This window comes from Lithobates pipiens, unplaced genomic scaffold (assembly GCF_037356315.1).
Source record: "Lithobates pipiens isolate NorthernLeopardFrog02 unplaced genomic scaffold, aLitPip1_a1.2 Scaffold_18, whole genome shotgun sequence".
Classification (NCBI taxonomy): Eukaryota; Metazoa; Chordata; class Amphibia; order Anura; family Ranidae; genus Lithobates; species Lithobates pipiens.
Genome location: NW_027507758.1, coordinates 635,096,746 through 635,115,217, shown reverse-complemented (window position 1 = coordinate 635,115,217; position 18,472 = coordinate 635,096,746). Strand labels below are relative to the sequence as shown.

Here is an 18,472-nt window from a genome sequence, read left to right as displayed (position 1 = left end):
AAACACTGCCACAGCCCGCAAGGATGACACACCCCCGGGGCCCGCTGGATCCCATCTTGCAGCCCCAGAGCCCTGAAAACAATCCCCACTACCTAGAGGTGTATTCTAACACCCTCAATTACAGGCCCACATTAGTTTCCACCTCTACTTGCCTGATCACCAGGACCCCCATTCTGAGTCACAAAATATCTGACTTAACGTCCGAGATCAGCTCTCTGATCATTTGAACCCAAAAGCATTACCCCTTGCATGCATAACCCAGACAGCCGGGGGTTTATCCCGCCGCGCCTAACATTCCACTTCCCATATCACCTTGCTCCAACTCAACCCCCATACACCTAGCCAGTGAACACATGCCTCCCTCCTCTAACTACCCAACTGTCTGCCAACCGATCTCGCATCTGCTCTCCTGGCCCCCCAACAAACATACAGATAACAAAGAAAATCCAGACAAGGCGTATAAGTCCTCCATCTGGACGAAAAAAAACAAAAAAAAACGCCAAACAAAGGCAGCACCAACTTTAAAGTAAACCAATGTACCCCATACCACAAACAACACCGCTTGTATGTACAGACTACTCCCCCACTCGTGTTTTTTTTTTTATTTATTCCACCACCACATGAAGGCATAGGTAAGTGCGTAAACGCTTTGCTTCCCACCTACCATTCCTCCTTACCGCCGCCTCATCCAACCCACATCTGGCAGCTTCTACAGCTGCCCGTGAAGCGTATTCTGCACCATCCAACCTTGCATCCCAGTGGCATTTTCAGAACACCCACCCAAACTGGAACCTCGACCAATACTTCCCAGCCTTGTGCCACATGAACTGCCTCCCATGCCATCTGTTCCAAACCCTAGAAACGCCCTAACCGTTTTATCCCTTTTATTTTTATTACCCTGAATCCTGGTAACACAAACAGCAGCACCTCCACCCCTCTAACCCTTTGATCATTTGTTTTATCCTTTTTTTTTTAATTGTCCAACCCAAACTCCTTTTTTCAATTCACCCTGCACAGCAGGTTAAACAAAAGCCAAAAACCCACCAGTTTCCGCTCAATGGCAGATACCGACCCCGTTTACCAAGTTTCTGGAACCACAGTACCACCAACAACCTTACCCCCCACATAGCCATGTTTGACCTCAGACTCCTGCACCGAACAACCCACCCCTCTTTTCATACCTTCACGTAAGCCGTCCATGTGGACTCACTGGCTGACCGTCCTGTTACCTCCCGTGGTGACTCCAATGCCATCTCCCCTATCCAGCCCGAGTAGGGAACTCCTTCCCTTCTGTGGCCGGCTAACTCTTGGAACCTATCCCACCGAAAATAGATGCAAGGAGTAAGCCCCCCGTGTTTCCGAAGCCTGCAAGATGAATAGCATATAGAAAATGTTCAACTGCACCTAACGCAACACAAAATGGCGTAGCCGTCGTATGACCAGTTGTGACAACGCGGACATGTGGTTGACCACGTAAACCACACCCACATAATCACAATTCAACTCTGTGTCAGGTTCCTGCATGACCCTTACACCAGCTCCATAGCCGGAACCACTGGAAAAATTCTCCACCCAACAAAATTGGGGCCAAATTTCCTCACTCTATTGCCCCTGAAAGAAAAATTTCCCCCAAACCTGTTTACCCTGCTGTGTTCGTGACCTCTTTTTCCATTGACCTTGCATCCACCACTCGTACCAAACCTTCTAACCCTTCCTATGTTACGCATTTAACTGTTTAAATTAGCCGGGCCTGAAACCCTCACTGTAGCAGATGGCAGCCATCGGCCAAAACCCACTCATCGGAATAAAATCGGCAGGTGAAATTGAACTTACCCAGCAACGAATGCAAAGTCCTCAACTGTACCTCACGCCGTCCCTGGGCCTCCCACACCCCCTTCTATAGTACCTCCAACTTGGTCACCGGCAGATGACCCTCCGTAACCCCTGAAACAATCACAATGCCAGAACAAAATAGTACAATATCCCTCGTCGGCCCCCGGTGTTTTTCAGCCAATGGCACTAATGAACCTACCTGCAATGTGCTGCAATGTATAAAGTATAATCGCACACACATCGGAGGAAGTCGGCCCAACACACAAAAACGTCCAAGCCATGTATGATTGAATCAGGGACCGACACGTCTCTACCCCCCCCCCCACTCCGGTAAAAACCTAAACATCTAACCATGGCCCACTAAAATGAGGAACCCATGGGCAGGCATCGTTCCAAGTTAAAAACTCCTCTTGCCAGCATCTATCCAGCAGCCAAAGCTCTCCGAATAAACTGTAAGCAAGTGGAACACGGATTCCTAGTTTGCCATAGGAGCCCCTTTTCCGTCACACCTAACCCACCTTATAGCTGTGTACGTGAAGTATCGGACACAGTGCACCTCATCGAATTATGACAGAACTCTTTTTTTTTGACAGATAAGTGGGGAAACGAGGCGAAACTTGTTTGGTTTCTTCTCAGGCACCACCCCCGCTGTAGACACCATTAAAAACCACAGAGGCAAGCAGCCTCGCCATTTCCGTATCTACTTATGAAAGGCTGCAACCTTTTCACCCCCTTCCAAAAGTCATCCCTTGTGTGACTAGGCTCGCCTGTACATGGTCCTCGCATGAAGCCACAATACATACCCTTTTAACACTCGTGTTTAACGTCAAAAACCACTGAACTGACAGGAGCTCACATTGCACTGCCAACCCACCCTCCTTTCTTTTCGGCCGACCATCCAGAGGGGGGTATACCCCCCCGAAGGAACTGCTTCAGGGGCCTCTACTACTACAGAAACCGCATCCAGAAGCTGCTATCCTTTGATCCCCATTAAGAGACGGCCATACCGACCTGCGCGGTCTAAACTGCTCATCATCCCGTAGCCAATCAGATCCCCCTTTTTAACATGTGCACCTACCAATGGCCTACATATAACAGAACAACGCCGAACCATGTTCGGGTTCTTCCCCCCCATGACAATCGCATAATGGCGACCGCCTTCCACAAAATCAATCAGTACCTCCTCTTACCTTCATCCTTTTTCCCTTAATCTTCCTGCATGACCCTATACATTTAAAATGTAAATCCCCCCCCTTTTTTTTTTTTGAAGGGGGCCATAACGAGAAGATCTCCACACACTTTGCCTTTTCAAATCGTATCCCGGACCTCCTATTTAATTGTGTTCCCAGGGGACCCTCAAAGCACCCGTACATCTCAAATTTTATTTATTTATTTATTTATTTATTGCATCTGCAATCCTCACCATCTCCATCCTACCATTACCTGACAACCTCACCACTGCACCACTGTCCCCAAACTGGCAGGCGCACCAGCCGCCACTTGTGGGCCAGCATCCACCACCCCTGTTCTCGGAGGAGCAACTGCCGCCGACATTGCACCCCTCTTTCCAACCCCCCAACAAATCCTGCAATGCAACTTAAACAAAAAACACTTAGACATTATTTGACTTACAGGGCTGACTGGAACCCCAACAGCCGCCTCGCTGGCTCGCATTCCTGCGGCTCCTCCTCCTCGCACACTGCCAGCTCGCCTTCCGACCTGTCATCCTAGACCGGGACCGGTGGTGTCATAAGCCTCCCAGGCAAAGAGGTCCTGGGGGCCATGGAGTCCATCTGTTGTAGTGCCTGTCTCACCCCCGAAGCTCCGCCTCCTGCCACGGTTCCACACATTCCCTCACATACTGTGACCTGGAAGGTCAACCTCGTCCTTCCACCGCCATCTTGTGCCATCTCGCGCCGCCCGTATAGGCCACGCCCACCCGCGGAGCTCCGCCACCTTAAAAACAAAACTTTATTTTATTTTTTGTATAAGCAGCCTGACAGCCATACTAATAAGTCTCCCTAGCCGAGCCTTCCTCCCCGCTCAGCGATGCAGGCAGAGGAGGTAGTAGCCCTGCGATTCACGGGCAGGGAAGCGGCACCATAACGGCCCGTGGCCCCGCCCACCGAGCTGGGCTGGCGACATGGAGTCCGCCCAGACCCTGCTCAGGCAGACGGCTGGCTATTCTTTGCTGGGGGACCGGATTGTTCCCCCTAGAGGGCTCCTCGTCTGGCGCATGGCCCCAGATGAGGGCCCTGGTGAAAACAGAGTGCCAGAGGCCGCAAACTCTGCATCCACAGCAACCCTCACCTCCCAACCTCGATCAGCTCACCTGGTCATCCATAAAGACCCTAATCCGAGTGACATCTCAGCCATGCTGGAGGAGCAGAGCAAAAACTGCCCCCTCCTTTCTTTCTCCACAACTTTCTGTTCCCCAGCCCAGTCCCACCTCCTCCTTATATATTACCACTCCCCCTTGGACTTTACTCACTGACCCTTCCCCTCTTATATCTTCATATTAACCCATGCATTGTCTCCCCTAAACACATGGTCATGCCCGGCCCTGCACTACTTTTTCTTTTCTGTCTTTTCCGTTCCGGGCCTCATTTTGTTACTGTCTTATTTTTATTGTACCTTCTTGATAATAAAAATGTATTGGAAAAAAAGAAAAATGAAATCTCCTCTGGATGAACATTTTGTAGTCTGGGTGTAAATAGTTTGGATTCTTCCACAATCCTCCTGTTTTTCATGGGATATTCTCTGTTATGATTATATTTTGATTGCTTATGGTTAGAATACAATACAATATTTCCAACCCTATCTTATAAAAGATATTGAATGTTTGTATGAGGAATAATATATTCTCCTTTCTCTCATAAAGACTTAGAAAAGGAATACAGAGAGTTGGTGAAAGAGATCTTGCAGAGGATTAAAGAATATAATTCCTGTATGGGGGAGACTGTTCATGTACAGAAAAGATTTACTAAGTTATTGATGAGAAAGAGACTCCAGAATAAAGAAGAAAAAGAACAAGAAATAAGGAGTTCAGGCAGAAGACATCTAAAGATCTTGGAGAAAACATCTCCAACCACAATTCAGGCTCTCTTTGACCCCGATGAAGATGGTTTCATTCCTAACATTGTGGTTTTACATGGACCTGCTGGGATTGGAAAAACAATGACCTCCAAGAAGATCATGCTGGACTGGGCCACTGGGGATCTCTATCAAGACAAGTTTGACTTTGTGTTTTATCTGAACTGTAGAGAAATCAGCACCATCCCTGGAAACATAAGCCTTGTGGGACTTTTATCCAGAGTCTGCAGACTGACTACAGATGACCTGGTGTCTATTCTGAACGATCCTAGAAGTCAGAGAAAACTTCTCACTATAGTTGATGGGTTTGATGAATTCAGGTGGACTCTGGCAGAGAAAGTTGGGGATTGTCTTGACATTTCTATGGAAACCCACAAAGAAATAATTCTCCAAAGATTGCTCAGGGGACAGTTTCTCCCACAATCTTCTCTGATCATCACCACAAGGTCACTGGCCATGGAGAGACTTAACACATTCATTGCTGATTCTCGCCATGTGGAAATCCAGGGATTTACAAGAAAAGATGGAGAAGAATATGTCCATAAATTCTTTGTAAATAAAGAAGATGCAGACAAGGTTCTCAGTATAATAAAAGCCAATGAAATTCTGTACACCATGTGTGCCATCCCCATCACATGCTGGATTATCTGCACTGTAATGAAACAAGAAATAAGAAAAGATTTGGCTTTAGGTCGGTGCAATACGATGACTTCAATTTACCTTCTCTACCTGGAGGTTTTACTAACCCATCACAGCAAGAAGGAGCAGTCTGTACACAGGAAACAAACCTGTCTGAAGAAGTTGTGTGCCCTGGCCAATCAGGGAGTTCTGACCCAACAAATCTTATTTGAGAAGAAAGATCTAGAAAAACATGGACTTTCTCTGGATGAGGTGGAGTCTGTATTCCTGAATGAGAACATCTTTCATTGGGAGGTCCGCACCCAGACCTGCTATAGCTTCATCCACCTGAGTGTACAGGAGTTCCTTGCTGCTCTCTATTATGGGCTGGATAATTGGTTTGGATTTATGAAACTTACTTTCCTCCCAAAGATCTGTAAAGGGAAATCACTATATGACTTCAGTTCACCTTACCCACATTTAGCATTAACTTTACAATTCTTGTTTGGTCTCTTAAATGAAAATCAGGTGAAGACATTCTCAGAGAGCACAGGAATCAACATCTCACTCCGAGCCAGACCCGCAATGAGAAAATGGGCCATGAAGTACATTAATCCGATTTTCCATACTCATATCATCTTCTGTCTGTATGAGACTCAGGATGAGGACTTCATTAGGAGCGCCATGTCTGGTTGTTCAAGTTTGATGCTACACGGCTCACATACTGGTCACTTGTGGATGGATAGTAATTATTCCAAGCAGCTGAACTATTGCTTCAAGACTTTGAAGAGAGAAAGTTTTCAGTCTTTATATTTTGGATTTCTCACTGTGGGTCCAGAGTGCCAGAAAACTCTATCTCCATTACTACACAGGTGTCCAGAGGTCATGTAAGTGAGTGTGAGGATCCTAACTGAATTCAGAGAATGGGCAGAAACCTGCCTACAGTATAACAGTGATTATCAGACATATTCTCCATCTAACACACTTGTTAGAAGTCCTGGGAACTCATGCTTTCCTTAGCCCTAAATGATGGTTCTCCACATATCACCTTCTACACAATCGCATCATTTACATCATATTAACCCTTTTACTGACACCCAATTATTCCATTTATCACACACATGATAACATTTTACCAAAAGTTACAAAAATCCCCAAAACTCTACATTTTCTTAATGCAGAAGATTTGGAGAATAAAAAGATGGTCTATTTATTAAAAAAAACCTGTGTGAATGTTTTAGAATTTGTACAGAAGTCTTAAAAATTCCCATCAATGTGCGTAATGTATGTAAAATGTCACGAGGAGATATCCAGACTTCAACTTCCTCCACTACCCAACACATCAGGTTCAACACCACACTCAATACTCTCCTCCTTCTGCCCAGTTACCATCGATGAAGTTGATAAACTCCTCTCCATGGCCCACCTCCCCACCTGTCCTCTGGACACTGTCCCCTCACAATTACTGTCACTTACAAGTCCAGCTATTTCTCTTTCTGTAGGAGTACCCCAAGGCTCCGTCCATGGGCCCCTCCTATTCTCACCCTATACTTCTTCCCTGGGCCAGTTGATAACCTCCCATGGCTTCCAATACCACCTCTACGCTGACGACACCCAGATCTATCTCTCCACTCCACTGTATAAAGAAGATTCGATGGAGCTAGTATATAGCAAATTTCGTGTGAACTTTAAAACCCCATTAAAGTCTATGGGACTAAAACGTTCAAAATCTAAAGTGCTAATTTTAAAGGCTAAAGGGTCTGGTATGGATATTTAGGGGGAACCCCACGTCAATTTTTTTTTTCAAATTTGACGCAGGGTTCCCCTTAATATCCATACCAGACCTGAAGGGCCTGGTAATTGAATTTGGGGGACCCCCATGCTTTTTTTAAAATGTATTTATTTATTTTATCAATGACTTTCAATGAGTGTTCTCTGTATTACGGAGCCGACAATTCATAATAGCTGCCAGTGATTTTAAAGGACTTTTTTTCCTGCATAAATGACACTTTGTGCAGGGACAGTTCTAAGCACCAGAAACATGTGCCCCTTCACAGGCATACTATAGACACCCCCCAGGTATGAAATTTAAAGGAATATTGCACTTTTATTGTTTCACTTTAATCATTATTAAAATCACTGCTCCCGAAAAAAACGTCAGTTTTTTGCATTGATACATGTCCCCTGGGGCAGGACCCGGGTCCCCAAGCACTTTTTAGGACAGTAACTTGCAGAATCTTTTCTCTCTGTCAAATCTTTTTTCTCTGTCGAATATTTTCTCTATATAATCTTGGACTAATAGAGGTAAGGTTAGGCACATTCGACCACAGGTTCTATAGACACAGATTGTTGTCAGAGTCACGTCGAATCTCCTATTCTATATCAAACTGTTGTAACAATGAAAACAAAAATAAAGCATTTGTTTATGTCGGATCTTTCGTTTTTCGGATTCTGTGCTTTCGTTATCGTTTGTCAAAACGAAAACGAAAATACCTGAAATTCGGGTAAAAATTAATTCGGACAAAAAAAAAAAAATGCACATGTCTATTGATTATTTCCAGCCTCGACTACTGCAACTCTCTCCTTAATGTCCTACCCTTACCCTGGCTTCCCCTACCCCACCATGTAAAATTCTAAATTCTAACCAAAACATACAAAGCCATCCACAACATTGCCCCCCACCATCACCAACCTCATCTGTAGATATCGTTCAAATTGTCCCCTCCACTCCTCCTAGGACCTCCTGCTCTCTAGCTTCCTTGTTACCTCCTTCCATGCTCGCCTTCAGGACTTCTCCAGAGCCTCTCCTATCCTCTGCAACTCCCTGCCCTGGTATGTCCGATCAGCTACTAACCTCTCCACCTTTAGGAAACTTCAGCTTAAACTAATTTATTCAGGGAGGCCTATCCCACACCCACCTAAGAACTCCACCATTCTTCAAAAAGCAGAGAGAGCAATCAAATCTGCAGCAAGTGAAATGCTGAACAGACCATAATAATCAACACAGCTTTACTGATCACAGTGAGCAACACTAAATGTATCCAACAAAACAACAGCTCCCCTGGACAGAGCGAGACAGAACTAAATTTATCTAATCCTAGCACCTATCTAGGAGGGGGCTACACAAAAATTGTAGGTGTTATCTCTGACTTTTCCATGAATGTTGAAACTTCATTAATTAAAATTATGTTTACACAGAAACAATCAAATCTACAAAGTTTCCATTAATTATAACAGATGAGACTGTGTTGAATTATTAGATAACAAATCTGTCCAAAGTGTGATCACTTGTGAAATGGTGAGAAACAACGAGCCCCAAAATGGAGAATGATCAATGTACTAAAAGTCTTTACAGCTCATCTATCCAGAGTTACCCCAAAAGAGGCTGAAAACTATTTCTCTCTCTCTGGGGTGTGGGAGACCCATTATGTATTGTACAATAGATGTGTACATGACCTGTGTGTTCGAGGGGGATGTGTTTGTGTATGTGTGTATTTATATTTTTACTATGACAAGGAACGGAGAGGGGTTCTACAAGGAAGGGAGAGGGGTTCTACAAGTAAGAGGGAGGGGATCTACAAAGAAGGGGAGGGGTTCTACAAAGAGAGGGAAGGGGTTCTATAAGGAAGAGAGAGGGGTTCTACAAATAAGTGGGATGGGTTCCACAAGGAAGAGGGAGGGGTTATGCAAAGAATAGGGTTCTACAAGAAAAGGGCAGGGGCTCTACAAAGAGAGGGAAGGGGTTCCATAAGGAAGAGGGAGGGGTTCTACAAATAAGTGGGATGGGTTCCACAAGGAAGAGGAAGGGGTTATGCAAAGAATATGGTTCTACAAGAAGAGGGAGGGGCTCTACAAGGAGTAGAGCCAGCTGTCACAGTTCTAGATAAGTTTCTGGCCTCCATTGTGTACCATGGCCTCGTCTATAACCTCTTACTGCCCCACCATAATAGTTCCAGCCATAGTGGCAATAAAATGAGATTTAGTCTTCTAGAGAAACCTACTTACTTCAATTCCGTTGGTTAGAAAAGTGGGTGAAATAGGAAATTCTAAGATTCCTCCAACTGGAAATCCTTTCCTCCACTACAAATCCAATGTTTTCTCCCTGGAAACTGTTGATCAATGGAGACCCCTGTAGGCCGGAGATCCTGCATATATAAATAGCAGAGGCCTCCTTTACGTTTTACTTCAAAGACTGCTCATAGCCACCAATGAAAAGTCATCTCATCAGGTCCAATAAGAGACTGTAGAGCCAGAGGGAAGGCAGTCATGTAGAAGGGAAATGTTGAGTATTACATTTTTGGTGGTAATTATTATCTCATTATTGTGTTTTAGATTTGAGCTTTGTACTTTTTCCAGTAAAGATTGTCTGGGAGAGGATATGGCAGAAGATGAAGAAGATTCCTCCCCTGCAAGATATAAAATGAAGTCTGCTAACCTTTCCTTTCTGATTAACCCAGAGAGTAAAATTCAAGAATTACGGTAAGATAAATCTGTGATCCTGAATTGATCGGGAAATGTGACGTCTTGTGATTGTTCTTGTCTCTCAGTGTTTCCTTATATCTTTGGGTGTTCTCCATTCTCATCAATGTAGAATCTTCCATCTCCTGTCCTCTTTTTATGTCTTCTCCTCTCTCTAAGTAAATATTTCTCCTTATAAGCTCATCCATGTTATTTGAGGTTCCCCTTAAAGTAGAACTGTGACCTAACTATGAACAGTGTTTTACGTTAATACAAAAAATAAACAATTCAGCGATACTGTTCAAAAAGTGATTTAAAAGTGATGGTGGGAACCTCCTACTCTATAGCAGGTTCATAGACTTCTCAATTTCAACTATAAATAACGTCATGGTGCACATGACAATACCCTAAAAACAATAACATGTAGAAAACCAAAAATTATGTACAAATAACAATGGTTGTGGGAACCACTGAAATGTGATGCCAATGAGTGTGCAATAATATAACCAAAAAGTATGCATGCAAAATTGCTTTGTGCACAGAGTCCTTGTCTGCGATAAAAAGTCCCAGAGCCTCCTCTGTCCTGGCTCTGGGCAGTGAGTGGCTATATCCTCCTCTCTGCTTCTGGTGGGATTTCTGTTCAGGTATGAAGGTTGTATCCTATGGACATAAACCAACTCCGGAGTTCCAACACATTTACATGTAGAGCTGTGCAGTCAGCTTCATCTTATTTATAGTGTAGCACTCCCTAAAGTTTCCTACATACACATAAGCAAATCAAAATCAAGTACAAAGTACAACATACGAGATGAATATTATCCCACTCCTGTGTTATTGTGCTCAAAAGCAAAAAAATAAATAAATATATACACTATATATATATATATATATATATATATATATATATATATATATATATATACAATATATACTGAATATGTCCTTAAAAGTCCCAGTTTATAAGTTTGCATATGTAGAAGTGCAATAAAGCATCCAAATCCTCCATTGTCTTGAATCAGCAGTTTTCCAGTGTGCCAATAACTTCCACCGAAGTGCGCAACAAGATTTTCCCTCACTTCCTTAGATGGACCTCGACCTTATGAAAGAGGTCATAAACTAAAGTGACCAGATTTTTTAAATGAAATCCGGGGACAAATGTGTTTATGGAATGATTGTATGATGTATGACGTTATTTCTCACATTTCGTCCATGAGATTTAAAAAAAGATACTTCTAATGGCCCGTACACACGAGCGGATTTTCCGTCGGAGAAATCTTGGATGGTTTTTCAGACGGAATTTCGCTCAAGCTTGGCTTACATACACATGGTCGCACAAAAGTTTGCTGAACTTTTGACCGTCAAGAATGCGATGACGTACAACACTACGACAAGCCGAGAAAATGAAGTTCAATGCTTCCGAGCATGTGTAAAATTGTTTCCGTGCATGCGTAGGAATTTTGCGAGTCAGAATTGCTACAGACGATCAGAATTTCCGATTGGAACTTTCAACGACCGAAAAGTTGAGAACCTGCTCTCAATCTTTTGCTGGCAGAAATTCGGCCAGCAAAAGTCCGATGGACCATACACATGGTCGCATTTTCTGACCAAAAGCTCTCATCGGTCTTTTGCTGTCCGAATTTCCGATCATGTGTACAGGGCATAAGAGTTTTTTGGGGTCTGACTACTAAATGTTAAGAAGATAACATAGAGTAAGATAGAGAAGAAAACTTTTCAATGCATATTTTGTATTTTATTGTTACCAAAGAAGTGCAGAGGTGTGCTATGCAGAGTGCAGAGTTCAGGGGTGCACGTATGTACAGAGTGCAGAGTTCAGGGGTGCGCAATGTACAGAATGCAGAGTTCAGAGGTGCGCTATATACAGAGTGCAGAGTTCAGGGGTGTGCGTATGTACAGAGTGCAGAGTTCAGGGTGCACAAAATTAGAGTGCAGAGTTCAGGGAGTGCAGATTTCAGGGGTGCGTGATGTACAGAGTGCAGAGTTCAGGGGTGTGCGATGTGCAGAGTTCAGGGCAGGGGCGTAACTATAGGGGGTGCAGCAGTCGCGACCGCAACTGGGCCCTGTGCTGCAGGGGGCCCATGCAGCCCCCTCTACATATGGCTGGCAGCAGCATAGGCAGTTAGGGGTACCAGTGCACCATGCACACGGGTGGCTGGAGGTGGAGGGTGACTTGCAGAGCTCCACTGGGTGCTCTTTAGTTGTGCATTCCCCGCATGACCTGTGTCCTCGGCCGGCTCCTCAGAGTACCCCTCTCCTGCTCCATGCATTGCCGCTCAGTCCGATGTCTGTTTTTCCCCTTCTCACGTGGGGACAGGGACCCCTTCTCACCTGGGGGCAGTAACTTCATCTGCCCTGGAGAAAAGGACCTCATCTCTTCTGGGGACGGGGACCCCAAACCTGCCTAGGCACAGTCCCCCAATGGAGCACCTAAAAATAAAAAAATAAATAAAAAAAAATTACTGATGCCAGTGGTGGAACTAGGGGGCTCACAAAGGTCATACCTGTGACCACACCCTGGAGTTCCACCGCCGGACTTGGAGGGAAGGGCCCTGGCTGGGGTTCAGGGGGGCCCTTCATGGTTTCTTGCATCGGGGCCCTGAAGGTTCTAGTTACGCCACTGGTTCAGGGGTGTGCGATGTGCAGAGTTCAGGGGTGCGCGATGTACAGAGTGCAGAGTTCAGGGGTGCGTGATATACAGAGTGCAGAGTTCAGGGGTCCACAACATTACAGATTGCAGAGTTCAGAGGTGCACAACGTTACAGAGTGCAGAGTTCAGGGGTGCACAATGTACAGAGTGCAGAGTTCAGGGTTGTGCGATGTACAGAGTTCAGGGTTGTGCGATGTACAGAGTGCAGAGTTCAGGGGTGCACTATGTACAGAGTGCAGAGTTCAGGGGTGCGCTAGGTGCAGAGTGCAGGGTTTAATAGTGTGCAACTATACAGTGCAGAGATCAAGAGTGTGCTAAGTACACAGTGCAGAGTAATACAGCTGCAAAAAACAATTCATGTCAGTGGAGGGCTGTCCACTGCACCTGGACTAGAATTACACTGAATGGGTTAAGCCACCTGTGTGCAAGAGCCATGGCGTGGATGGAGGGAGGGATGGTTGGATGGAGCAAGGGATGGATGTTTGTTTGTATGGATGGAGGGAGGGAGAGATGGTTAGATGGATGGAACAAGAGTTGATTGGTTGGTTGGGGATGGATGGAGGGAAGGATGGTTGGATGGGGGGAGGGATGGTTGGAGGGATGGAAGGTTGGATGGAAGGAGGGATGGTTGGGTGGATGGATAGAGGGAGGAATGAATGGAGGATGGATGGAGGAATGGTTGTGTAGCACCGGCTCCTGAAGAGACGTGCTATGTGTTTTTTTTAAATTTAATGTTACCCTTAAACCGCACTTTGGTTTGGGTTTGATTACTCTAAATCGAGTTGGGTGCATTAAGGTTACTTTCTCTCGGGACCAGCCCAGTGGGAGTGTCACTCTTGCTGTGCCTTTTGGAAGAGGGTACTTAAGGTGCGGATGTCACATGTTTCGGGTTTCGTTCCAGAAGCATGTTCTGACTGTATGGTCCTGGTCCTCCTGACCAGCCCCCAGGATGTCCAATAGAGGATGTGCAGGTACAAAAAATTAAAAATTGGGACATATCCAAGAAGTGCCATCTGAATTTTGGGGGTGCTCTGAGGGTGCTTAAAGAATTTTTGGGAGTGCTTAAGCACCCCCAAGCACCCACCTGGCACCACCCCTGCCGATGACAAAACTGAGGACTGACTTGGTCCGGGACAGTGTCCTCAGTCCGGGGACTGTCCCCAGAATCCGGGGACGTCTGGTCACCCTATCATAAACAGCATTATAGCACAATCTCCTCCAGTCTGCTCTCCAGTCACAGTCTGCTTCAGAAGAATGCTCTGGGTCCCATAAGATCATAAGGAAACACAGAGAGACTAATTAATATAATAAACATACATTTCCACATTTCTCACATGAAACCAAATATTTATGCATGTAAACAGGGAACTCCAGTCCACATCAGTTACCAGGCCCAGGACTTGATCCAAGCAGAAGGACCAGCACAGTGACATCACAAGCTCCTCCCAACTTGACCTGAGTAGCACAGAATCACATGACAATGGAATTAGTATTGTTTTCAATAGTAGCTGTTCACATCAATGCAACGCTTGAGGAATGGTCCTGTTCTACTTTGGTGTGATGCAGTGAGATTTTGTGACCCACGGACTTCAAAGGAAATGCCTCCAAAATTCATAAGACGGGAGGACCCACACCATACCAACATCCAAAATATATACAAGTAGGGATGGACGAATGGTTCGGCCTGAATATTAGTTCGGGCAGAACTTTGGTTGTTCGGCAAACAATGAACATTATGCGGTGTTCGCGGCAAATTTGAAAGCTGCGGAACACCATTAAAGTCTATGGGACACTAACATGCCAACCAAAAATCCTCATTTTAAAGCCTTTTATGCAAGTTATTGTCATAAAAAGTGTATGGGGACCCGGGTCCTGCTCTAGGGAACATGTATCAATGCAAAAAAAGTTTTAAAAAATTTAAGTTTTTGCGGGAGCAATGATTTTAATAATGCTTAAAGTGAAAAAATAAAAATTGAATATTCCTTTAAATATTGTGCCTGGGGGGTGTCTATAGTATGCCTGTAAAGTAGTGCATTTTCCCCGTGTTTAGAACAGTACCACAGCAAAATTACATTTCTAAAGGAAAAAGGTCATTTAAAACTGATTACGGCTGTAAGGAATTGTCGAGTCTTGGCAATATAGATAAAACTCATTGAAAAAAATGGCATGGGTCCCCCCCAGTCCATTACCAGGCCCTTTGGGTCTGGTATGAATATTAAGAGGAACTCTGAACCAAAAAAAAAGATTGCGAGGGGTCCCCCCAAAATCCATACCAGGCCCTTCAGGTCTGGTATGGAAATTAAGGGGAATCATGCACCAAATTTAATAAAAAAAAGGTGTAGGGGTCCCCCCAAAATCCATACCAGACCCTTCAGGTCTGGTATGGATTTTAAGGGGAACCCTGTGACAAAATTTAAAAAGAAATGGCGTAGGGGTCCCTTCCAAATCCATACCAGACACTTATCCAAACACACAACCTGGACCCCCCTCCTGAACCGTAGCAGGCCACATGCCTTCAACATGGGGAAGGTGCATTGGGGTCTGACCCCAAAGCACCTTGTCCCCATGTTGATGGGGACAAGGGCCTCATCTCCACAACCCTTACCTGGTGGTTGTGGGGGTCTGCGGGTGGGGGGTTTATAGGAATCTGGAAGCCCGCTTTAACAAGGGGACCCCCAGATCCCGGTCCCCCATGTGAATTGGTAATGGGGTACACTGTACCCCTACCATTTCACAAAAAAGTGTCAAAAATTGTAAAAAAGGCATGAGACAGCTTGGGACAAGTACTTTATTAAAAGATAACAAAATAAAAATGCCCCGCAATGTAAATCCACTCTGCCCGACGGACTGAACAAAAAAAATCAGCAACAGTTCCGCCTCCATGGGAGGCTCCTGCCGAGTGACGCTTCTTCTTGGTGACAGCTGTTATATATCTGAGGGCGGGGCCACTTGGTGACGTAAACGGGTGACCTTGCCCCCTCTGACGCCATGGGGAGCTGTGTTAGAAAAGCGATTGAATATTGCCAATCAGGTACTTGGATCTGTTACCAGTCATCTGATTGGCTGAAATTACAACAGGTGCTGTGATTGAACGCCAGGCGTTCAATCATAGCAGGGGATGGGAAGAGAGGATGGGAGGAGACATCGAGTAGCTGTCCCACCGAGACAGGTAAGTGCAAATGCCAGGCCGGCAGGGGGGTACACTGGCAGCATTTGATATGGCACAGTGGCTGCGTTTGATGGGGCACAGTGGGAGCAATTGATGGGCACAGTGGCGGTAATTGATGGGCACAGTGGCTGCGTTTGATGGGGCACAGTGGGAGCAATTGATGAGCACAGTGGCGGTAATTGATGGGCACAGTGGCTGCATTTAATGGCACAGTGGCTACATTTGATGAGGTACAGTGGCTGAATTTGATGGGGCACAGTGGCTGCATTTGATGGGGCTCAGTGGCTGCATTTGATGGGGCACAGTGGCTGCGTTTGATGGGCACAGTGGCGGCAATTGATGGGCACAGTGGCTGCGTTTGATGGGTACAGTGGCAGCAATTGATGTGCACAGTGGTAGCAATTGATGGGTTTTTTTCAGAATTTTTCAGTTTGTTTGCGTCCCCCCAAAAATTTTGAGCACCAGCCGTCACTGCCCAGGCCATGAAAACAGACAGTAGTAAACTCACATCAAAAATCACAAACCACCCCACGCAACCTGCACTGCATAATCACACCTCAAATCTAATTCAAAACGTATCACATTAGCGTGCGCCAGGCCTAATGGATGATTTCCTAACCAGGTTTTCCCTTGAGTCCCCCTATGTCAGACCTCATCTGCCACTGATCAATATGTGCTCCTTATTTCTCTGTGTGATCTCAGTAATAACATGGGGGACATTTTACACCAGAGACACGCTTTCTACATAGTGACTGGACTGTATGAAATATTTACCTCTCTCCCTTCCATGGATCATCATAAGGGGGTTTTACTGATATTCCTCACCTTGATGATGGGATACCATTGTCTTCTTTTTTTTTTTTTTTTTTTTTTTTTTTTTTACGAAGGGCTTCCGTCAGAGTCGGGAGTAGCTCAATGTCAGTCAGCAATGAGGGGTTCAGTCTCCAGGTGCAAGGTCTAGGCCTCAAGTCAGAATGCGTCAGGGAGACCGAAACCGGGGCATGGTCCGAGATGGTCTGGAGCCCGATGTTAGAACTCTGGGCAGTCAACAGGTCTCGCTGCGAGATAAAGATGTAGTCAATACGAGCATACTTATCGTGAGGTGCCGAATAGCAAGTAAAGTCTCTACCAGTAGGGTTGAGTGTGCGCCAAGTGTCAATTAAAGTCAAAGAATGTAATACCCGTTTCACCTGTTTCAAGGTACGGTAGGTTAAGCTTGACTTTCCCGTGGAAGTGTCCTGAATCGGGTTAAGTGGTACATTGAAGTCACCCCCCAATAAAATGCACCCCGTAGCGAAGCTCTTTAATTCACCTACCACTCGCCTGCAAAAGGATGCATGTGCACTATTGGGGAAATAAACGTTAGCTAGTGTTAAGGGCGTAGAACCCCACATGCCCTTTAGAAACAGATATCTGCCCCCGGGATCCGACAACTGCTGAGTGACCTCAAAACCGGCCGATTTGTGAAGGAGAATCGAGACTCCTTTAGTTTTCGCTTGCGAATTAGTAGCATGAAACACCCGTGGGAAATTTTTGTTAAATAACCTAGGAATTTGATCGGATCTGAAGTGTGTCTCTTGCAAATATACAAACATGGGTTTTACCTTATTCAACTCCCGGAGGATTGAGATGCGCTTTTCAGGTGTGTTCAGGCCACGAACATTATGTGATATCAAAGTCGGGCTGGGGCCCAGCGACGAGTACGCCATAACCAAGAATTCAAAGCCGTCCGAGGGCGGCCCACTCTGTGGAGAAAAACAAAAAGGAGAGGCAGTAAAAGATGACAGTAAAGAGAAAGAGGAGAAGAAGATGGGTAGAAGTAAGAAGAAGAGAACGGAACAAGGACAAAGGGGAGGGTAAGGTAAGGTAGAGGAACGTCCTGTACACAGGGCGTATCAATCAGAGTGAGATCTTGCCTGCAGAGCTCTGAGCTGCAAGCCGAGACAAAAAAAAAGGGAGCAGGGAGCGGTACATGCAACAAAAACCCCAACTATACCGCTATGCCCTATTTGTGGGGTACGTGGGAGGAACACCACAGAAGGAGTAAGTGCTCGCAGTGATATCAAAAAAGAGGAAAAATGGGAAACAAAAATACAAAAACACAGAGTCACCATAAGGGGGACTCACAAGCCCTAAATGGAAGCAAAACAAGGCAAAAGAACATTTCCTGGCCGGAAAATAACAGCCACTAAGTGGCGGGACATGCAGTTTAGTACTACTAGCTCAAAAAGAAAGAAAAAAGGAAAAAAACAAAACACATCATGTCCCTGAAAAACCTTTGAGCAATTGCCCATTCAAACAGTCAAAGAAAAAGAAAAGTCAGGCAAGATGAATAGCATTCCTCCAGTCCTTCAAGCAGGGTCCCGGCTCCTTGACTGCCGTGCAGGGAACTGAAGGCGTCCCCCCGCTCCAGCACCCATCCTGCCACCTCTGCTCTTTTTCATGGGGGGTTTGGCCGGGGATGAATGGGGAGAGCTGTCCGGGCTGGCGTCCTGAGGAGGATTCCGGAACTCAGCATACCACTCCGGGAGATGAACACAGGGGATATTCAGTGCTGCGCAGAAATCTGGGAGCTCTTCCGGGAGCCTGAGTAATAGTTGTCTTCCATTAAAGGTGACCTGTAGGGCGAACGGAAA

The 18,472-nt window shown here is 45.5% G+C and overlaps 2 protein-coding genes across 2 annotated transcripts in view; both read left to right on the top strand.

Moving 5' to 3' along the window:
• The window catches only part of LOC143989634 (uncharacterized), a 566,499-nt gene that overhangs the window by 236,199 nt on the left and 311,828 nt on the right, over positions 1 to 18,472 (top strand). The gene's annotated exons all lie outside the window — the stretch shown is intronic.
• The window catches only part of LOC143989541 (NACHT, LRR and PYD domains-containing protein 3-like), a 106,040-nt gene that overhangs the window by 64,431 nt on the left and 23,137 nt on the right, over positions 1 to 18,472 (top strand). The window contains exons 5-6 of the mRNA XM_077489701.1: positions 4,715 to 6,431; positions 9,877 to 10,023. Coding sequence (XP_077345827.1) covers positions 4,715 to 6,431; positions 9,877 to 10,023 — 1,864 coding nt within the window. The remainder of the gene's footprint in view (positions 1 to 4,714; positions 6,432 to 9,876; positions 10,024 to 18,472) is intronic.